This window comes from Herpailurus yagouaroundi, unplaced genomic scaffold, assembly GCF_014898765.1.
Source record: "Herpailurus yagouaroundi ecotype Mexico unplaced genomic scaffold, PumYag 182, whole genome shotgun sequence".
Taxonomy (NCBI): Eukaryota; Metazoa; Chordata; class Mammalia; order Carnivora; family Felidae; genus Herpailurus; species Herpailurus yagouaroundi.
In genome coordinates, this window is record NW_024412413.1 from 21,160,090 (window position 1) to 21,184,059 (window position 23,970).

General features: G+C 39.8%; 1 protein-coding gene across 1 annotated transcript in view; it reads right to left on the reverse strand.

Moving 5' to 3' along the window:
• Positions 1–2,912: 2,912 nt before the first annotated feature.
• SLC17A8 (solute carrier family 17 member 8) overlaps positions 2,913–23,970 on the reverse strand; it is a 49,320-nt gene continuing 28,262 nt past the window's right edge. Inside the window, exons 6-12 of the mRNA XM_040491111.1 lie at positions 20,549–20,635; positions 19,797–19,936; positions 19,521–19,670; positions 18,410–18,542; positions 11,817–11,927; positions 7,109–7,236; positions 2,913–5,096 (exon numbers count right to left, since the gene is read on the reverse strand). Of these exons, the coding sequence (XP_040347045.1) occupies positions 4,752–5,096; positions 7,109–7,236; positions 11,817–11,927; positions 18,410–18,542; positions 19,521–19,670; positions 19,797–19,936; positions 20,549–20,635 (1,094 nt within the window). The 3' untranslated portion in view covers positions 2,913–4,751. The remainder of the gene's footprint in view (positions 5,097–7,108; positions 7,237–11,816; positions 11,928–18,409; positions 18,543–19,520; positions 19,671–19,796; positions 19,937–20,548; positions 20,636–23,970) is intronic.

The following is a 23,970-nucleotide window of genomic DNA, read 5'->3' on the forward strand; positions in this document are numbered from 1 at the left end:
TCAACATGCCAAGTAAGAGTTCAAAAGACCCTGAACCTGGGTCACCTGGGTGGCTCAGTTGGTTAAGTGACCAACTCTTGACTTATGCTCAAGTTATGATCTCATGGTTCATGAGTTCGAGCCCTGAGTTGGGCTCTGTGCTGACAGCATGGAGCCTGCTTGGGATACTTTCCCTCTCTCTGCCCCTCCCTCTCTCTCTGCCTCTCCCTAGCTTGTGCCTGTGAATGTGCTCTCTCTCTCTCTCTCTCTCTCTCTCAAAAGAAATAAGCATTAAAAAAAGATGGGGCACCTAGGTGGCTCAGTCGGTTGAGCGTCCGACTTCAGCTCAGGTCATGATCTCACAGTTAGTGAGTTTAAGCCCCACATTGGGCTCTGCTGACAGCCTGTCAGCACACAGCCTGCTTCATATTTTCTGTCCCTCTCTCTCTGCCCTGTCCCCGGCTTGTACTCTCTCAAAAATAAATAAACATTTTATAAAAAAAAAAAAAAAAAAAAAAAGAAGAAGAAGAAGAAGAAAGAAAAAAGACCCTGAACCTAGGCTAGAACTAAGTGGCAGATGTAATTAGTGTTCACTCAGTAATCCACATGCTCCCCTTCATTCTGCAGCCACCTCTGAAGTTAGGTTGGGACTATATGGCTAGTGTAGGTCAATGGACTAGAAGCAGAGATGACAGTGTCATTTCCAAGTGGGGCCCCTTTTGCATGGTGATATCAGAGGTTATATGTTCCAAATGGTGAACTACAAGATGGTGAGTGGAGAAAAAATAAATCCTAGATACCTGAGTAACTGTCTGAAACAAGTTTCCAGTCTAGTCAATTAGTATACATAAGAGAGAAACAACATTTGCTGTTAAGCCACTGAGATTTGAGACTTATTACCACACTATCCCTAGGGAAATAAATCAGTTCAAGAGAACTTGTGAAGATAAAATTAAAAGAGACTTCAGCATCCATTAATGGTAGGCTATGTAATTCAGATGAACCTTCACACTAGAAAAGCTGAATAAAATTTATTTATTTTTTAAAATATCTGCTCAACAGCATTGGAGACTCATCATAGAAGTGAAAAAGTACCTGGTTACCATCTGGCCATCTGGACAAAGATAAAAATCCAGAGAAATAATCCTGACATTTGAGGCCGCTTTTCTCCTGGGAGCATTTGTTACTTATAACAAAGCCAGTGTTTGATAGCTGAGCAGTTTGATGGCTGGGTATAGAAACAAAAGTTGGATGCTAGTAGAGCACAGTAGTATGGGTTGGGACCACGAAGTTTTGTACTCTAGGAGTAAAGTTGAATGGAAACTACTGAGCATTCATGCTGCCTGTAGCCCAGCTTCAAATCATCTGGGTGGACCAGAAGATCTCAGACTTTACAACTGGAAAGTCTTTGGGCTCTTGGAAGAAGCAAACAAAAATCCTTTCTGGAGAGGGAGAGAGAAAACCAAAAGGCATTATTTTAAACCTAAAATCATTTCTACAAACAACTTTTCAAATACAATTTTGGATACAGACCGACGTAAGATAATGTGAACAAGAATTAGCAAAACCAACAGAAAATGGAATCACATGGTCTCCAGATATTGGCACTGATCAGACTTTAAAATAATTATCTTGCTGCTTTCTAGAAAATAAAATACAAGATTGAAAATTTCAGCAGAGAATTAGAAATATTTTTTAAAAGACAGCAGAATTTTAAAAGAATCATTAGAAGTTCTAAAAGTAAGAATACAATAACTAAAATTAACAACACAATGGATTGTTTTTTTTACCAGATTAGACCTTGCTGAAAAGAGAAATAAAGAACTTAAAAATAAATCAGAAGAAGATATCCATGATGACACAGAAAAAGGAAAAAGCCTGGAAAATATAGAAAATGTAGAAGAGATTTAGAAGAGACTGTCCCATACACTGTCCAGCATCTATTTAACTGGACTCTTAGAAATTGCACAGAGATGAAGCAAAAGCAATACCGGAAGAGAAAGCAGCTAAAATCTTCCCATAATGGATGTAAAACATTGAGCCACAGACTGAAAGCAAAATTAAATGGATTTGGCAGGGAAGAGAGAGAGAGATTTACTTTTTTAAAAGTCCAAGGTGACTCCAAGATTTCTAGCTCCAGCAAAAGCTTGATGTGATGAGCTAAGAAACACAGAAGGAACAAGTTTGTTGGGGTCAGCAGGAGGCAGTGTGAAAGAGAAACAGTAGTTTCCAATTTTCATCTGCTGAATTTAGCATCTATACAGGGATAGGAAATATGTCATAATTTCTTGAATAATTTTTTTTTGGGGGGGTCATATTTAGGAGTCTCCAAGGCTTGCATTCTCTAAAAAGGGCCAGTCAAACCTTTCTTGTGTCAACAATCCGACACTCTCAGGTTTTCCCTTCCCTTCTGCCAGAAGCTATGGTTTGCTTTCAAGGGCTGATCTACAGATGGATATTGCAACAAATTGTACAAGGACTTGAAAACTGTATCTGCCTGGTGTTCAAATGTAATTACCTGTACAATGCAACCCTTGGAAAACCCATCACAACAAAATAATGTGTTTTCATTTTTAACACCATGATCCAGAGCTTCATAGGGTTTTTTCTGAATATTAGAAGAGCAAGTTACAGGAACCCTACATGCTTTGACTTATCAAAATGTGGACTTTCTGCATATGACATTGACTTTAAATGATGGAGCAAACACAACTTTGTATTGCAATCTGTAATACTACCTTAGAGATTGTCATGAGTTTTTTAAATAGTTGTTTGACTTTATTAACAGAAGAAAAAATAAAACACTGGCTACCATAAATTTCTCATTTTTTTTTTACTTAGAAAACAGCACGAGTTTCACAATAAATTCTGGCTTATGGATGAAAATTATATAGCATGCTTTTTCTTCAACAGAAGAGTCCCAAAAAAGGTTGCAAGATGATAGCTAATGTTTATTGAGCACTTTCTACATGCCAGGAACTGTTCTATGGGACTTACATGCATTCACCCATGAAATACATTTAAAAGTATATAATAACATAAATTATATACAATGATATATTGGATATTACTTACTAGAGAGTCAGGCAATTCCTTTTTACTCTCAAAATTATTCTTTTTTAAAAATACACTACAACTCTGCTGGTACAATAAGGGACCAGAAATGTATATAGAAGAAATTACAAAAAACACTATAATAATAAGCTACAAGTAAAGCTAATTTTTTCTTTAATATTATATTTTTCTTCCAAAAGTAGAAATGAAAATTTCAAACCAATAAACAGGAAAATAATTTTATTTTCAAACAATCCTTTATGCGCCAATTTAAATTTTTTTTTAATGTCATTAAATTTTAAGATTTATCCAGAGAGTATCCATGCTATTGCCTTATGTGATCAAAGATGAATTTTTCAGCACTGTTGGTCTAGTTGTCACAGGTGTTTTCTGTCATGCTCTCATTTCATTTCCCTATATAATTACTGCCATATTATTATGGTTTTCCTCAGTAACATTCCAAATACACTCATTAGGAATACTTCAATCATAGTTGTGCGTAGTTTGATCAAACTTCCAAATATGACCAGCAGAAATGTCTAAAGACATACATTTTTTAAAACAGAAGACTCTTTCAAGAGAATTTTACCTAATAAAACACGTGAACCAATTTCTTAAATTACTAAATGTCTTAAAGATGTATAAGTAATTTGGGACATTATTTAGTTAACTAAATTCTTGATATTTTGAAGGGTTGAAATTCAGCCAAACCCTTGTTTACTTCTTCTCAGCCATTCTGGACACCAGATTCTTAGAAATTTAGCCATCTTATTCAGCTTTTTCCCTTTTCATTGTTCCTTTTCTTTCTTTCCTTTTTATTTTCTTTTTGTGTTCTTTTCTTTCCTTTTTTATGGTCTAACCTCTCTCTGAACCCAGGATCTTTGAATCCAGCCCCTGCTACAATGACAATGCTTTCTGCCATATCAAACCAGATGTTGAGATGGCAGATGTTTCCCATTCTCCATGCCCGCCAAAATAGGGAATTATCCACAAGACCACCCTCTCCATTTTCAGTTTTCATTATTAAAAAAATGTGCCTTCTCTATACTGAGGTGAAAACTTCTTCCCCAAGACTGCCACCTATTTTGGACCCTGTGAATCTCAGCCCTGGCCCTCGGACAAATCAATATTGTGTTGCTTTAGCTTCCTTAGTTGTAAAATGAAGATAATAAATGTATGTCATAGAGGTGTGGAAATGAAATGAGAATGTTTATAAAGCCCCTGGCACGATGCAGGGTCCCCATGAGCAGTAGCCTTTATTAGGAATAGGAAACCCTCTTCTGCGTGGCTGCCCTCAGAAACGTGATGACAGCTCTTGTTTTCTCTGCTCCAAGCCAAACATGCTCAATTCCTTCGATTTTTCTTTGCCTTGCATGGTATTGTCTCCCTTATTCTTCTAGTCATTCCTTTCTGAATAAGTTCAGAGCTTTGAGAACTGAACTTTAAGAACTCTTCTTTGAGAAGAGTCTACTGACAATCCAAAAATATTATATTTTTATACCCATTTTGTCAACTGAGAGCAAGCTCCATACCCATAAGTGTCATTGCAAGATATTTTTCTTTTCTCTTCTCTATTGCTGGTCAGGTTTCCTTTCCTCCCCCTCCTACCTCCAGTGTCCCCATATTGACTCTCCAGCAAGCCAGGCTATGGGGAAGGTAATAGGTATAGATACTTTCTGGTTCTAAGGTGAGGAGAAGATGGAAGTGCCCTTCAGACACTAGGCTGTGTCTGAGAAATTTCCCTCTTCATTCTGGTAGGATGTCAGCTCTTCCTCATCGAGGGTCACTCCTCTCTGTCCTCTCCATTTCTCCTTCTGGACTTCACAATTCTGGGTGGTGGCACCATAAGACATCTTCTTTTTGGGACTTGCAAAACTCTCATGGTTGAGTTCTGTCTCCTCAGCTAACTCATCTTGGTCAATGATTCCACACTTCTCCTCAGAGAGATTCTCAGGGTCAGCCCATTCCTGTTTCTCCCCAGAAGCAAAGACCCCATAGAAGATCACGCCACTGTAGTGCACCAGGGCAGCTATGAGGAACACATTCTGCCATTCCTCACGAGTCTAAACAAGGAAATACAGTACCAATTAATGTGTTTTAATGAAAAATAGAATTTTTTTAAAATTTATTTTGAGAGAGAATGATATCAGGGGAGGGGCAGAGAGAGAGGGAGAGAGAATCCCAAGCAGGCTGGTGCACTGTCAGCACACAACCCGATGAGGGACTTGATCTCACAAACTACAAGATCATGACCTGAGCCGAAATCAAGAGTCAGGCACTTAACCAACTGAGACACCTAGGCACCCCTAACCAAAAATAGAGATTAACAGTAGGTTCTAGAGGCTTTCACTGGGACAAAAACTCCTGCCCACCCCAAAGGCAATACTGTGCATCTAGGAAAAACGTAAGTCAGAAGCATGCCCAGGAGTCAAACAGAATTTGAGTGTTTAGAAAATGAATGTTAAGGGAACGTCTGGCTGGCTCAGTTGGCCAAGCAAGTGACTTTTGATCTTGGGGCCATGAATTTGAGCCCCATGTGTGGTGTAGAGTTTACTTAAAAAAAATTTTTTTTTAATGAGAGTTAACACTACAATGAATATAAAAATTACAGACTACAGTACATGTGCTTTTTTTAATTTATAAAAATACTTTTTAATATAAACAATATGTAAAAATCCATGCAGCACCATTTCACAGGTCTTTTAAATATACAATGTGGTTTCCCTTCACATGGTAGTTTAAATTAAGCTTGCTTTAGAAACCACCATTTTAAATATCAGACATCTCCTTCTTGCTTGCTGTTGGATACATAACAATATTTGAACCATGAAAATGCTGACTCTTAGCTGTCAATAACTTACTTATAATCATATTTTCTGTGTAAATACAGTAAATCAAAAAATAATGGGAATTTGTGTGTAAAGTTAGAAGAAGTTGGGGCACCTCTGTGGCTCAGTCTGTTAAGCATCTGACTCTTGCTTTTGGCTCAGGTCATGATCTCACAGTTTGTGAGTTCAAGCCCCACAATAGGCTTTGCACTAGGCAGTGTAGAACCTGCCTAGGAATCTTCTTCTTTCCGTCTCTCTCTGCCCCTCCCCCGTGCTCCCTCGCCTGCACACGCACTCTCTCTCTCTCTCTCTCTCTCTCTCAAAATAAGTAATAAACTTTAAAAAATACATAAAGTTAGGTGAAGTTAATATCTGAGATTTATTAGTCATGTTGCCCATCCCATGATCTCATGAACAATGAGGAAGAACCTAGATCTTCTGCCTCTAAAATCCCCAAATCCACCTTCATTTTCTATCAAAAAATAAGAAAAGTTAACCTACACTTTCTCCTCCAAGAAACTGGAAGATTTTCTGAAATCATATTAGTAATAGACAATCCAACTAAGAAAATAGTTGAGTAAAAACTCCATAGAATCAAAAAATTCTTATTTGTGGAAGGTAGCATCCTAAAACCTTTTCAATGACAGAGATTAAGAAACCATGTGGCCCATGATTGAACTCTGGATAGATCTGGGTTCCTCCTCTATACCCACCCTCGTCTGAACACACAAAGGCTCAGTAATGACTGAGTGCCACACCCTTGTAGTTCTTATGGAGGGCCATTAATGTATTGTTCATTTTCTTCATAATAAGGAAGTCTAACAGCGCTAATATCTTTACACTGGAACATGCTAAGTAATAGATGGAAAAAGGCTATAAAGTTTAATTGCTTAGAATTATAAAGCAATCTTGGGTAAATTATTTATCCTGAGTTATTGCCTCAGTTTCTTCTTTGTGTCTCTAAATAGTCATTATGATGATCGCTTCCCTCCCCCACGCCCCCAACATATGCCCCTTTTACTTCTTTGTTGAGAAAATGTGGAAACAAACATCAATCAGCCCTACTGCCATCAATAAATAATAATTTTTTTTAAAAATAAGAAGGAAGAAAAAAAGAACTTCAAATGACTCAGCCAAGGTCAAGGACATACACATTTACAGTCTGGGGCAGGGCCTTGAGATCTCAAATCTGTATAGTACTTCAGTCTTCTGATACTGCAACCCACAGCCCCAAAAGAGAACATTACCTTGTGCTTGGTCATTGCACCGACAATGAGGGGACAGACCATTCCAGAGAGAGTTCCCACTCCATTTGAGATCCCCATGAGAATGCTGGCATAGCGCGGGGCAATGTCCAGGTGGTTGACGTTAAAACCTACAGTGAAGCCAAAACCTCAAAATCAGAGTCAAGAACATTTTGGGAACTACACAGCTTTTCCCAACTCTCATCAATCTATTTGGTTTCCTCTGTGATATGACCAATGGATACCTCTACCGAGAGGGCTGGGTTGAGGATTGTCAGGCTGTGTCTGCACAGTGCAGAAAGATGTGCTGTGACTGATTAGCAATGGCTCCCATGGGTTCTCCGTGGGGAGAATTAGGACACCTGTGCTTGTAAGTTTGGAACTCCAAAGTAACCGTGTTTGGGGCAATACTGAAAAATTGAACAGATCACACTTAGAGGAAACAATCACATTGTTTACAGTTTGATTAGAACCAGACGGGACCTCATAATACCCTCCTTCCCAGTCCTCAACTCACTCCCAAAAGGCCACCCAAGGTAAGCCTGTCTTAGATGCTGCATGGCACAGTGGAAAAGGTACTTTTTGATAACAAACATTTGCACAAACATTGGCGGAATCCTCTGTAACTTACAAGAGACTTTCACATAATACTTGACCTGGAGTCTGTAAATCTGGATCCGAGTATTACTTCTACCACTTAAGTAATTTTTAGGCCTTTGTTTTCTCCTCTCTAATATGGGGATAAAATGACTAATGCATAAAGATGCAGTGAGATGAGCCTCAGGAAATGCGTACGCAAAAGCCCTTGGCAAGCAGCTAAGCTCTGCTAACCAGTGACCACTACACCTGGGACTCCACCCACTGCTGCCACTGGGCTAAGTGTCTCCCTCTTTTGAGGTCTTCTATCAAAAGATAATGCTGCTAGGAGGGGTAAAATAATAAGTTTCCAACACCTCACTATTTACCTGTTTATCAATAGAGAAGAATGAGTGGAATGAAGGGGGAGGAGTGAAGACAGGGGAAGGGGCTCGGTTCTGAGAGAGGAGGCCACCAGCCCTGGGAACCAATTCTATCAATAGTGCCCAGGCATGCATTCTAGAGTTGAACAGACCTGCCTCCAGCAGCTCAATTGAGATGCAAACCTGGACAAAGGATTTAAGCTTTCTGAACCTCTGCTTCTTCATCGATAAGCAGGAATAATCATTCTTATAAAATTGTTGTAAGAATTCAGTTAAATAACATATGTTAAATACATGGTACATACAGGTAAAAACCAACATGTATGTTCCTTATGGGTGGTTACCCATCTGTATCATTTACCACCATCTTCCCTGAACTGGAAAACTGCTTGGTACATAGTACACACTTGATAAATAATTATTTAATTACCCATTTGAGCCATTGAAATTACAGCAGGGGATTGTAGGTTTTGTTTATTCATGTTTTTGTTTTCCTTTGCCTTGCTTTTTAATTCTCTATTCTGTGCAAAGAACCTGAAAATAGGATTTAAAAAAAAATTTTTTTTTTCCTGATCTGGCACATTAGTTGTTTTTCCCTACCTCCATTCAGGGAGAATTTTGAGAAAAACTTTTTTGCAATAAATATACCTTCCTTTCAGATCCAAGTGGCAGACCATCAGAATATAAAACAGCTGCAAGATGAATTAATCTTACTGTTGATTTGCAAGCGATAAACACTTTATTAGAAAAGAACCCAGAGATAAGAAGCAATTAATATGATCGTTGAGTATTATATTCTGATACAAAGCCTAGGCATCTGTGCTCAGCTAAAGATAATGTGAGAAAAGCCACTTAGATTTCTAGTTGCACAATCCTGGTGTTTAGAAGAAAAAATTCATTGAGAAACTGAGCTATTGATAGATTATTTTGTAGTGGATTAAAAAAAAATACACACAAGCTGAGAGAGTCTGTCTTCTCTACATAGGACATTTTTTAAAGTAAGTATCACCCTTCCTAATCTCACCTGTCTCAGCTCTCTTGTTGATAATCAATTCCCTAATGGTACCTCTCTTCCCAGCATCCCAAACCCCTTATAAAGTTGGCAGATAGTAGGTCCTGAGGAATCATCATCCACCCAGGGCCATAGTCCTTCCCACAGTGTCACTGTTGGGTCAGATAAAACTTCCCCCCACCCCACCCCCATCCTAGCTACTCAATTTATGTGGGCAAGTTAAGTCACCTTTCTAAGCCCCAGTGTCTTTGCTCTGGTAAAATGGATATAGCAATATCCTTCTCATAGGCTTGTCAGGAGGATTAAAGGAGATATGTCAAAAAGTTGCTAGCATTGAGTAAGTGCTAAAAAAAAAATGGCAGAACTGTTTTTTAGTATTTGGGGTTTCTCTCCTTCTGATCATGGCATAATTGGCAATCCAGGAACAATGTGAAATATTTCATTACTGCTGAGGACAGGATATGAATCCCTTTGGCATCACAGAGCTATCAGGGGAAGTTGTTCCTCAACATCTACTGGAAATAAGTCATGATTGCCCTATCTTTGCTGCTCAAAATATAGACCAAAGATCAGAAGCAGCAGCATCACTGAGGAGCTTGTTTAGAAATGCTAAATCTCAGGCCCCAACCTGAACCTGCTGAATCAGAATCTGCATTCTGTAAGATGCTAGGGTGATTTGTGTGGGCATGAAAGTTTGAGAAGCCCCTGGCTAAAGTGTATAATAACTGAACAACACGATTCATAATACTGAATACTTATTAATTTTGTTGTGCATCTGGCACTGCTAGGGGTTTCAAATGCTTTATTTCCACTAGAATGTAAACTTTATGAGGACACCATCTGATTTTTTTCCACTGCAATACCCCTTGTGCTGAAAACAGCACCTGGCTCATAGGAAGTATGAGCAAATGCATGAATTATCTGAAGTTCATTGCAATCTCCCAACAACCCTGTGAGGTTGTCATTATACCTCTCCAATTTCTGAGTAAGGAAACCAGGGCTTGAGAATTTAAATGAATTAGCCAACTTTTCCTTTTATAAGTAGCAAGTAGTAAAGAGAAACCTCAAAATCAGGTCTATGCAAGGGCACCTGGGTGGCTCAGTCAGTTAAGTGTCTGACTTCTGCTCAGGTCATGATCTTGTGGTTGTAGGTTTGAGCCCCACATTGGGATCTGTGCTGACAGCTCAGAGCCTGGAGCCTGCTTCAGATTCTGTGTTTCTCCTTCTTTCTACCCCTCCCCCACTCACAGTCTGCCTCTCTGTCTCAAAAATAAATAAACGTTAAAAAAAATTTTTTTTTTAATCAGGTCTATGTACCACCAAACCCAAGCTCTTGGTTGCAAGCTACTTTTAAAATAGAGGATTTTTTGGGGTGCCTGGGTGGCGCAGTCGGTTAAGCGTCCGACTTCAGCCAGGTCACGATCTCGCAGTCCGTGAGTTCGAGCCCTGCGTCAGGCTCTGGCCTGACGGCTCAGAGCCTGGAGCCTGTTTCCGATTCTGTGTTTCCCTCTCTCTCTGCCCCTCCCCCGTTCATGCTCTGTCTCTCTCTGTCCCAAAAATAAATAAACGTTGAAAAAAAAAATTTTAAATAGAGGGTTTTCACCCCTAATTTCACTGTTTAACAGCTCTATTAATTTGAAAAGATCACATCTTTATTTTAGGGTAGTTTAGAAAACTACCAGAGGTTCCACATTTCCCTGTCTTGGGACATTCGTCCTCTGATATTTCAGGCAGCCTGGAATGGTAAAAAGAGCACGAACAGCCAGAAATGCCCCTTACTTGTTCCTTTGCTACCAATTGTATGCCAGTAGAAAAATACTTTTTCTGAGTTTTAGGTACCTCATCAGTAAAATAGTGGTATTATCCACTTCCTTCACAGTGCTGTGAGATACACATGATATTTGTAAACTGTCCTGTAAGTGATCACTGTCAGTGTTACAGTATGTTTTAAGGGTAAAAAAACAACTAAATTTTACTTTTTCACCCAGTTTTGCATAGGGAGCTTCTGAAGCCTGTAAGACAGGGTATGATAGCACCCTGGCCTGTCACACAGTTGGTCTCTGCTCCTGTAAAACAAAGAGACTGATGCCACCTAGGGTAGTGTGAGAATTACACAGAGGGCTTTGAACAGTCCCAGGCACAGAGTTGTGCTTGGTCAAAGTTAGCTCTCACTGTCATCATTATTATTCTTACTATGTACTCTCGCCTATTGGGAAAGTCACTTCCCCTCTGCATTTCCTTGTTTAGAAAATGAAAGCCATGGAGAAGACAAAAGCTTCTAAAGACGCTTTCCACTCTAAAAAAACTTCTGACTTGATGGAACTATGTCAAATGACTCCATCATGTGACTTTTGAGCTAATATTAGCCATCTCCAGTTAGAGGGAGGATAGAAAATCAAGAGCCTCTGTGAGGAAGAGTGACCTGGTCCTGAAGTATCAAGTGGCACTTAACCCAGGACACATGCTTGTGCCTCTGCCCACAGCTCAGGGGCGTTGCCTGCACTTTGTGTCTTCTTCAAAGCAGGGAGGTAGGGACAATTGCAGCTTGCCTAAGCTCCTAAGCCTAGTCCTCAATGATCTTACAAAGTCATTCCCACATGATGAAATTCTCCAGCCAGTAGCCTGCTCCTTGGGAATGGCCTGGCTACTAAAGGAAAGTAATACAATATTTTTTTCCTTCCTTCCTCCCAAGACTTGCTGAATCTGTAGAAAAGATTTGGAAAACCAAAGGACACCTCACCTGAAATAGCAAAGCCACTAAATCCTACAGCAAGCACCAGAAAGGAGATGGCCACCCCTTTGGTATGGGAAAAGCCAACCACCAGGAGTAAGGTTGCCTCCATGCCAAAACCTGCAAATGCAAACAGCAGGAAAAAAAATATTGTTTTCATGCCAGTCAGCTCAGTTCACAAATTTATCAAATAAGAATCTATTCATATTTCCATGGACCTAATTTTTTAGTATGTACATTCTGGCACATTGCTTACAATATTACCTGGGTGCTTCATCACTACATGACTATGCTAATATTACCCCAGTGTTCGGTGAGCCTTCCAACATGTGTCCTGGTGCACGTTGAATACTGAGAAGTTCCAGCACATTCCAATGATGCCCCTGGGATGGGGGATGTTTACTATCAGTTGCTTCATGGGTAGTTGCCCCTGCCATTTCTAAATACTAAAACTCTCTTATATACTGTCAGTGATCCCCTCTTTGGTTATGTAAGTTATGGCCTCTCACAGAAAAATACAATGACAACACTCGAATATACATCACCAGAAATGACCAGAACGCTGTAGAGAATATCAGAAACAAAAAGCAGATCTTCATCTCTTGTAAAGCATAAGGCAAAATTTTTCCCTTTCAGAAGTTCACCAAGCTCTCAAGTCTCTTTATAAAAGCCATGAGACATTTGCACAGAAATAAAGCAGAACAAAAGTACTTTCTGTTCCTTTCATTCTAAATAACTGAATCCAGTACAATAAAAAAGGATGAAGAAGTTATGAAGATGTTCCTTCTCACAAAACACACACCACACACATACTCACACACACATGTACACACACTCAAGTTCAGCCAACAGCAGACAGAAAGAAGATGTAAGTGCCATTTCCAGGTATATGAAGTGCCCTGGGGTATATGAAGACAATGATGCTTCATTCTGGAGACTGTCTGCTGATTCCAGACATCTCCACCCGACTGTCCTGTAGTCACCTCAAAGACCATAACAGATAGAATTAATCTATCAACCTATGTTTATAACCCAGACTTTAGATTCAGACAAGCCTGGGTTCCGGTTCTACCACAAAACCACTAATTATGTGACCCTGGACAAGTCCCTTCACCCCTTAGATGCCTCATCCTCAAAAATGGGGCTAATGATACAACCTTGTAGGATGCCGGAAGAGTAAATAAAATTGGGTATATGAGGCATCAAGTGCAGTCCCTGTCACATGAGCACAGCGCAAGTCAACCAAAAGTGGGATGCCTGGCTGGCTTAGTCAGTGGAGCATGTGACTCTTGATCTTGGGTTTTGAGTCATGCCCCACATTGGGTGTAGAGATTACTTTAAAAAAAAAAAAAGACTTAAAAAAAAAAAAGTCAACCAAAAGTCAAATGTTCAAATCACAGAATCATCTTGGACACTTCTCACTCTTCCTCAGCTTTCACATACAAATCTGTAGGTGTCAAATATGACCTCTTTTTATCCTCCTCCACTGTCTCGGTCCTGGGTCCCACTTACTTCTCACCTGGACAAATTCAATAGCTCCTTTATTGGTCTCCCCACCTCTTCCTCTGACCCGTTCTCCACATCACTAGCTCTCTAAACTACACATTGACTCCATTGCCTTTTTGCTTAAAACTTTTGTCAAGGGTCACACGTTATCAGTATAGCACTTATAATAAACCCTCCTGCTGGTCCAGGTTCATCTGCCAGCCCTCACCGCCCTTCCCCTGCCCCATATAAAGCCTTCTGTTGTACTTGCATAAATCTATGAGCATTTCCTACTCACAACACTGTTTCATCCCCCTGACGTATTTTTATAGGCTCTTCCTTTGCCTGCGATACTCTTCTCCAGCCACTTGTTTCTCTTTTTCTGGAGCAACCTTACTATCCTTTAAAGGCCGTTTCAAATATTACTTCTAGGAAGCGTCTCTGACAACACTGCCCTTCCCCACACTGGTGAAGCTGACATCTCCTTTTTATTTCTCATATTACAGAACCTTTCAACATTGCTTTGTAATTTTTCGTTTATGTTTCTGCCTCTGCCACAAACTGTGACATTATCCAGAAAGATACCAAGTATATAGCACAGAGCCTGGCTAGCATGTAGCGGGCACTCAATAAATAATGGTTAATGAATTAATGTAAAGGGAAGAAAATGAGACCGGAATCAAGACAGTTAGATTGAAATACAAGCTAAAATACCTTTTGTAGAACTTGGTGAATTGCTTACCTTCTGAGTTCGTTTTCTCAAAACTATTACAGAAATAGAGCAAGCATCAGTAATTGTTTTAGATGGCCATTCAAAGAGAATCAGATGAAATGGGGAACAGTGGTGCTTTTCAACTGGGGGCTTTATACCACTACTACTTGTTAATTTTGTTTCAAGATTTTAAATTATACATAGGGAAAAATTGCTAGTATTTTATATACTAACTAAAAGTGCTTTTGAAGTGGCCCATTTTAAATAGCAAGGCATCTTGCTGAAACTTTTTTTTAAATTTTATTTATCTGTTTTGAGAGAGAGAGAGAGAGGAAGAGAGAGAATGTGCATAAGCCCACAGGGAAGGGGAAGAGAGAGAGGGGGAGAGAGAGAATTCCAAGCAGGCTCCATGCTGGCAGCGCTGAGCCTGACACAGGGTTCGAGCTCACAAACCATGAGATCATGACCTGAGCAGAAATCAAGGTCTGACGCATAACCGACTGAGCCACCCAGGTGCCTTTGGCTGAAACTTCTTCTATCTTAGTACTCTAGACAAAGGTTGTAAGGAAAAATTAATTCCCCCAAAGAATTAGAATGGAGACATTTTGTGAAAAATAAAACTTACAAATGACACACTAGTTCATCTATAAGGGGGAATAAATGATCTTTGCCAAATAGTTAGTAGATTTCCAAAGGACAGGGCGGCCGGCCCGCTGGGAAAACATTTAAGAGCTTAAATAGTTTGTCTATAGTGAAAAATGCTAGAGATAGGACGACTATGTTCCAGGAGCTTAAGGATAAAATTTGAATGTCAGAGGTGATCAAAAGACCTTGAAAGTGAACCTATTCAGAGCTGACCAGAAAAATAGAACTAGGATTTAAAGGTCTGAGAAAAATGTTCACTTCATATTAAAACAATCTAAAGTTCACACAGGCAACCGATGGAGCCAGACTAGAATTTTTTACCTCAGTCACACTTAACAAGTACCATAGAGGGAAGTACAAGGATTTGACATCTGTTTTTGAGGATCTTGGAAATGTGCCCTGACTGAGAATGAACTAGAACAGACCTTCATGTCTTAGGTGATCTGTTTGTTTTAAATGATTCTAGCAGCAAACATCCCTTGCCTATGGAAAGAAAAGAAAGTGACAGACTCCAGCAAATGTGCGATCCTTCTCAGATGAGAAATGTCCTCTATATTTCTTCTTAGAGAATATGAAACCAACTAAAATTACCTATAAGATCATGCAAGTGCTTCATTATGTCCAAATCAATCTGGCTTGTTCAATGATGGCACAAAACTCTCTCTTCATGTATTTATTTCTAGTCTAGCATCTTTGTATATAAGCAAAATAAGACAACTATTTTTTAAAACATTCTGTGTAGAACTCACTGGTCCTGCTATTTCAAAATATAAAATGACATGACAAGATATGCAAAGAGGTTTTGGGGGTTTTGTTTTGTTCTTTAAGATGGGAGAGAGGCTAGGAAGGTTCTATGTTTGTGTTCTAGTTTTGGTGGGGTGGGGGGAAGAGATCTTCTTTCAACAGTCACTTTGTTAACACTTTAAAATCTTTGCGAATTCTCACCACCCCTCCTCCCAATGCCAACACTATCGATTGTGGAGGATCAATGGGTGAAGTGATTGGGGCAAAATTAAACACAAACAAGACATTCCTATAAAGTATGTTCAGAGTCTCCAAGACATCTGGCTTTAGAAAAGTTTGTACAAGTGGAATTGAAATCGAGAATTTTCTTTCAAATTCCAGGTTAAGAGGTTGCATATTTTTGGCTGTGGGAAATACACTTGAATAGCAAATACTTATTGAATGCCTCCTTAGAAAAACTTCTATTTTGTTAGTGTCTTAAACACAGGAGAGGAAAAATGCATTATCTACCAAAAACCTTCTATAGGTTGGACCCATGCTAGGTGCATTTGTACATTGTCTCATTTAACATTTGTAATAATCATTGAAAGAAAATATGATTATTCAGATTTTAAAGAAGAAAGTTGGGCTCAGAGAATTTAAAAATCCACCCAATTTTTTCCACCTCCATTGACACCACTTTAGTTCAAGTTACCATCTTCTCTTGAAAGGGTAACCAAAATAGCCTCCTAACTGCTCTCCCTTCTTTTACTCTTGTGTTCTACATTCTATTCAGATTTGAAAATATAAGTCAAATCATGTCACTTTCCCTGTTTTAAACCCTCTACTTGCTTCCCAGGGCATTTCAAATAAAACGCAAGCTCTGCACATGTCTACAAAGCCTCCCAAGATCTGGCCCTCATCAAGCATTCTGGTCCCATCTCCTGTCACTCTCCACCTCACTCCTTAGGCTCCAGCCATTTTGAATTTCCCTCTGCTCTCTAACATGCCACATTAATGCCTGCCTCAGGGCCATTGCACATGCTATTACTGCTGCCTAAAATGCTTTCCTGCAAGAGGTATAATAAGGTACCAATCAAGTGCATGCATGGGCAGGAGCAGTCACTGGAGGCTGATGTAAACTTCACAAGAAGGAGGATGAAATCATGTAGAAGGATGTGTGGATAGGACTAGGGTGAGAAGTAAAGGTGAGCATAATTCACAGTCAAGAGCAAGGGAGTAGGCAAAGTCAGAGGTGGAAAGGGATATCCAGGGCCTACTGTGGAGGGCTATTCAGCTGGAGCACAATGTGGTAATCAGAGGAGTGGCTCCTGTATGAGTTTCTGATTGCTGCTGTAACAAATCATCACAAATTTACTGGCTTAAAACCATACAAACTTATTACTGTATAGTGCTGGAGTTCAGAAGACTGAAATGGGTCCCAGAGACCTAAAATTAGGATGTTTACAGAACTGTGTTCCTTCTGGAGGCTTTAAGGGAAACTCCATTCTTGCTTTTCCCAGCCTCTAGAGCCCACCTGCACTCCTTGGCTTGTGGCTGCATCACTCTGATATTTGCCTCTACCATCGTATCTCCTTCTCTGACTGTCCCTCCTGCCTCCTCTTATAAGGAACTCTGTGATTGCACTGGGTCCACCCGGATAATCCAAGATCATCTCCCCATCTCAAGGTCCTTAACTTGATCATATATGCAAAGTTCATTTTATTATATAGGGAAACATAAGCACAAATTTTGGGAATTAGAACATGGACATCTTTGGGGGACCATTATACTGTTTACCTCAGCTACCTTGAATGCAGTGCCTCAGAGCTTTACCTCTCACCTTCCAGAGAGCAGATCCACACCTGCCAACCTTCAGTCTCCTATAGAGAAGTTCACATCAATGGCAGGGCCAAACATCTCTGCCTGGGACCAGCAGTCAAACTGCTGGGAGAACTGATGCCAATAGGCTATTCCCAAGCTCCCTGGTCAGACTTTATACCTGAAATGCTGTTGGATCAGATTATGTCCGCTCTTGTGTAGCCTTCATATAATCTTCACTTTTAAGTGGTCCTGGCCCATCTAATCTAGAGTGACCGTCCACCCCTTCCCTCCTTTCCAACTTAATATTGCAGCTCTGACCTTTCACCCATAGACGGCACTGTTCTCCACCTCCTGCTTGCCCATCCTGACCCCAATGCCCTGGAGGAGTAGCTTCAGTGACTGGGACAATGAGCTCAGACAGAGATCTTGCACAGGATCTGCCATGTGAGCAAGTCACTTTATTTTACCCCAGTTTCTTCACTGTAAACCACAGTGAGGACATAGCTTAGTGTCTGACACAGAAAGCATCCAATAAATGCTAATTTAAACACAAAAACAAAAAAAAAAAGATTTAAAAAAAAGTGGAAGGTTTAAAAAAGGTGAGCAGTCATAAACATTGTAGGGGTTCATGATTACCTTTACCTTCCTCTTTAGGAAAATCACCTAGCTTCTAATTTGTCTTTGCAAAATCAAAACATAAAGCAGAAACTAAATAAAACAGAAAAGAGTCTGTGTGTGTGTGTGTGTGTGTGTGTGCGCGCGCGCGCGCGCGTGCACATGCATATGTTAAGAAAGAAGACTATTCAGAGGAAATATTTTTCTTGTATTTCTTACCAAAACCTGTATATACAGAAAGGGATAAGGGAATAAACTACAAAAGCAAAGGATTATGTGTATGGGAGAATATATGGGAAGGATAAATAATAAAGATATGTCACAGGAAATCAGTTTGCTTTGGCTTAAGAGTAAATGAAAGAAGCATTTCTGCAGTTGGAGGTGAGTACTGATCTATCAACTAAGTTGTCCTATTTCAGGCTGCACAAGCTGGATGATCAGTTAGCAGGGGTATGATGGACACTCAAGTATCTGCTGGGGGATGGATTCAGGGGCCTTTAAGATCCTTTCTAATGATTATACAGAACCCCCAAAATATGCTCTGCAGTTCATCTCATTCTGTAAAGGCTACTTAAGCCACCTATGAAATCCACAGTACCTCCACAGTTCATGATTTTTCTGACGGCAGTTGTGGTCAAAATTTTTCTGCTTCTTAAATAATCAGCCAATTGTCCTCCAATCGGCACAATGATGGTCATAACCATGTGTGGGACTGCTGACAAGAGACCCACCTGGAGAGAAATAAAAAACAATGAGCTATTTTTAGCTGCTTCAGACAGATGCACTTCCCCAATTCCTTGCCCACTCCCCACCAAGTTTAATCATCTAATTATATGAGACCCAGATAGGCCTGAATTTTATAATAAATAATGAATGAGTGAATGATTTTAAGTATAGACCTGTCTCTCCCACCAGACTGGAAGCTCCTTGAGGACAGACCTGACTTGTATTCATCACAGAGGCCCCAGCACCTGCCAAAGGGCCCAGCACATAGTAAACACTTGGCACAAAGTGAGCATTCATGGATGGCTTCATGGATATATATATATATATATATATATATATATATATATATAAAGCTCCTCCATGGTCACCCCGGACAGTACCTGGGGCTATGAAAACATCTACCTCTACTAGGCCGCTGTTCTTTTCCTGTAGGAAGGTGGTTAATTCTTTCATGATGATGGCTATATTTCACCATCTACACCTTTCCTCCCTGAAACGCAGACAATCTAATCACAGTGGCTGGAGACATTGAAGGAGGTTTTTTCTAAACCATACAAGCCAATGGTTGTTATTACTATAACTACCATTATGGAGAGTGCGGTGGTCTGCAAAACAAGCTTTAAGTCTCTTACTGCTACTCACCAAGTACATTATAAGGGGAAAAAAACCTTCTTGCCTTCAAATCTTTTTATTCTTACCTAATATGCGGTTCATGAGTTTAGCTTCAAAAAAACCTTTGAGATAGAATAGAACATAAATCTTTAAAAGCAGCTTAAAACAGCTTTGATCCTTACAAAGAAGAAATTAAATAGCTATGTATACTGTGCCCAGAACGTACAACTTGTCTTACCTCTAGGGTATTAGGTGTCACAGAACTGTTATGAATTTTGATCAGCAATTTAATTATTTTATCATGCAAAGATTTTCTCAGTAGAAGCAAGAAATTTAAGGTTAAAGAACATTAGAAGCATCTATGTGTTTACCTTACTTATTGCAAATCCAAAGACCTCTTCAAAATAAGCAGGCTGACTTATTAACAGCAAATAAAAGGTCCAGCTTCTGCAAAAATTTGCCACAATGATTGCATAAACTGGCAACGATGTGAAAAATTTTTTCCATGGTGTATTAAATTTCTAGAGGGTAAAAATACCAGGAGATTTTTAGTGACTATATTGACATATTTTTTTTCTTGAGAGGACAACACAATCACTAAGAGAAGTAGAAAAGAGGCAAGTCTTCATCTGTCCATCTCTACTTACACTGAGACTAACCACGTTGGCTCCTTCTCCTATACTTGTCTCTATGTAGGTCCTCTCCTCACTGGATATTGTTGGGTGAGCAGCGGGACATTCATAGGCCTGCAGCAGCCAAAATGTGTACCAAATAATCCCAAACATACCTGCAGTAAAAAACAAAAGGCTTAATGATATGGTTTCCTGGTCTTTTGTCTCTAAATTTCCCAAACCTCAAAATATTGCCATATAGCATGACGTTCATCTAGAAAGAAGTATTTCTTTGCTTTTCCTGTTGTTGTTGTTGTTGTTGTTGTTGTTGTTAGCTTGTATTTAAAGAAAGGTAATATTGTTCCCATTAAGAAAGTAACTTTAATACAAGCATTAAATGAATCATAAACAGACAAGTATTCCACTTACATGATAAACTTGTTTTAATAATCTCTATTTTCATATAGTAAATTCTTTTTTTAATGTTTATTTATTTTGAGAGAGAGAGAGAGAGAGAGAGAGAGAGAGAGCAAGCATGGGAGAGGCAGAAAGAGAGAAAGAGATTGCCAGGTAGGCTCCATGCTGTCAGCACAGAGCCTGACGCAGGGCTCAGTCTCACTAATGGAAAGATCATGCATGACCTGAGCTGAGATCAAAAGTCAGGCACTTAACCAAGTGAGCTACACAGGCACTCCATTCATACAGTAAATTCTTAGCCAATCCCAATATACAATAAAATTCCATCTCTATGAGTCAACCATGGGAACTCATAAAGTCAAATTACTCACCATAAATATAAAAGACAGAGGCCCATCCAATGTACTGTACCAACACCCCAGCCAGAGGCATGGCAATCACTGCCCCCGCATAGGAACCTAGAACAAGGAAACATGGATGGAAACTTAGCAACAGTCACTCATGCCGCCTCAGGTCATCTCAAGTTCCTGCTGAGATGATGAATCGAACGGAGTGAGAGTCACAATGTGCCTGTGCAGAAGGACAAACTCCCAGGGTGCCTTACCACAGGGCTTCCAGCAGAGAAAGGTCACCAGGTGCCCTTTAACTACATCCAGGTACCATGGAGGAATGAGACAAAGATTACTTGGGCACAGCAATTTGGAATTACATGAAAAAATAGAACAAAGCGGTGAGAAAACTCTCAGAGAAATTTGAAAAATTCAACCAGGTACAATATTTTTTTTTAATGTTTATTTTATTTTTGAGAGAGAGAAAGAGAGTGTGACCAGGGGAGGGGCAGAGAGAGAGAGGGGGACAGAGGATCCAAAGCCGGCTCCACACTGACAGCTGGGAGCCCATGTCCGACATGGGGCTCGAACCCCTGAATCATTAGATAATGACCTGAGCCTGAAGTCAGACACTCAACCAACAGAGCCACCCAGGCCCCTGGGAGAGCCACCCAGCCACCCAGCCACCCAGCCACCCAGCCACCGGGTACAATATTATGTACTGAAGACAGCAAGCAAAGGCACCAATAGATCTTCCTTTCAGAGTTCACAGTTCAGAAGAATTATCACCTAGGTCTTTAAATGAGGGACTTCAAACTATTAAGAAATCAGTGTTTTTAGAGTTTTGATTTTTTTTTTTTTAAATCAGGAAACAGTTCTGTTCCAGGATGGCAGTAGGAACAGGATGGCTGCTCTCTCCACCTACCTCCAGAATGGGCATATGTTTAAGTTTATTTCTTTGTAAATACTTAACCTTGTAAATACCTATATGTGGATGTTTATCTTGTCTAGACAAGATAACGAAGGCTAGAGGTCTGGTGTCCACTATGCCCTACAGCTCCGTGATATCTGCTGTAGAAACATGAGCCCTGAAAACTCCTAATCAATATTAACTGAATCAAAAAAACAAAAAAATTACTACCTGAAATTCCCTCTGGGCTGTGAATGAAAAAAATTCTTGCTCTGAAAAAGTGAGTAGCAACAAGATATTCTATATCTCAGACTTCAGTGCTAAGGAAGACCTTCAGGAAATGGGAGTTTGGGGATCTTCCCAGAGAAAGAGATTAAATTCCATCTTTCCAAGGTGGGACTGACTGGCCAGGAAAGGCCCAACCTGGAATCTCAAATCTGAGCATCATGACACCTGAGGGAGTCTCTCAATCTGTGGGAAACATTTTCCTCAGATAGAAGATGGGAATGAAATCTCCATCTCACATAGTCATTTTGAGAATCAAATAAACTATGTCTGTGAAGATGTTTTGTAAGCTGTAATTAGAGCTGCACAAACGCCAACTATTATGCTACTGTAATGTACAGAATGACAATGCATTTTTTTTCAACCCCAGACTTCCCCAAACCAGGAAGACAAGCATTCCAAGGCAATTGTTTAGAAAGAGCTGCAGGCCTAACTCTGCTGTGGGTGTGGAGAAGGTGGTCTTTCCTGGGCCAAATTTCCTGGAAGTGAGGGGTAGGGAAATGCTAGGGATAGGGAAGGTCAGGGAATAACCACCACCAGCTAAAATGCATTGGATGCTTTGTGTGTGTCCTCTACTAGGTTGAAGATTCTAGACCCAAGATTGTATTTAACCCTTTTTTCAACCTCTTGGCATTGGTACCAATATCATCTCCATTTATGGGAGAAACCAAGGCTGGGTGAGGGGAGGTAAATTGTCTGAGGTCACACAGGTGTGAGTGATAGGAATCCAGAGTCTTTATCCTTAACTATTTAATAATTCAGTCCTGCCTCCTCCACTTAAATATGCCCATTATTTCCTCATACTAGGAAGCATTCTTTCATGGAGGACATTTTACACTTGAGACTGTCCTTCCCTGTCTAGTAGACAAACTCTCCCTCATCCTTCTGGACATGGCTGAGTGTCATCTCCTGTCACGCCCACAGCCTCTGAGCATACCCCCACAGGGTGCACCACCCAAACTGCCCTAGGGGAGCTGACTGTACCTTGATCCTTCTGTGGGCTGGCAGTGGAGGACAGAGGAGCCCTCCAATGCTTGTGGAATGGTGGGAGAAGGTGGAATAGCCATTAGGGGTAGGAGAGTCCCCACTTCTGTCCTCACTAGCTGGGAGAACTTACTTGACTCGATATTTCCTAAAGTCCCTGTCAACTCCAATATTTTTTGTGTAAGAACCGATTAACCCCAAATCTGGGTTTCCTTCTAATGACATTTCTCTTTGGCTGTTCTTTCAAACCAAGGCTACACCTTAGCCAGGAAAAGTAATAAAGCCTATAACTTTGATCAGGTAACTTTCCTTGAGAGTCAAACCATTTCTCAAATCAGCCCTTTGAGGGTTATAAAGACACTAAGAATGGAGAGTGGCAGCTAGTCATTCTTGCTTTGCAGGCAAATCAAAATGAAAAGCCTTATAAATAAACCATCCAAAGAAAATAAAGTCAAGGATCTGACAGTTCACAAGGTCAAAATCTTATATTCTTCTAGAGCTGCCACAAGGTCAGTAGTGGAAGGGGAGATGATCCTGAACTACAAGTGAGAGGAGAAAAATGGTTTCTAAGGACAAGAGAGGCTAAAAATACAAAGACATCTCAACTTTGCACGTAGTTCCAAACTAGGCATAAAATAGGTACATTGGTGAATATTCACACCAAAGTCCCAAAGATTCTATATTATTATTGTTATTATTATTATTATTATTATTATTATTTAAGGAGGTAAAGAGAAACATCAAGGGAGAAATAAATTAAAAGATTCACAGAAATTAAGAGGAAACTTTATTTCTCTCTTTAGCTAAGGAATACAAGTTAGTTTCTCTTAGGAAAGGCACACTAGCTTGAAAAACTAGACAGAACTAAATTCTGATCCTAATTTTGCCGAGTCCCCATTGTAACTTTCATGGCCTAAAGCACTTTTGTCTTCCTGGGCCTCTTCCCACATAAATATATATATATATATATATATATATATATATATATATATATATATATTAAAATATATTTTACAACTGTGAAATATATATTTCATATATATATGAAAATATATTTTACAACTGTGTTGATGATGTCAGCATGCACTGTCCTTGTTCAATTATTGAAGGTAGACCCTTCAAACACCGATTATTTCAGAAATTCATAGAGGGCCAGTCCCTAAAACATGACCTGGAGTGAGACAACCTTAGCAAGGTGAGGTTTGGTGACCCAGGAATTAAAGTCACATCACTACTTAAGGACCACTAACATACTTTCAGATAAGATGGATGGCCTCCATTTTCA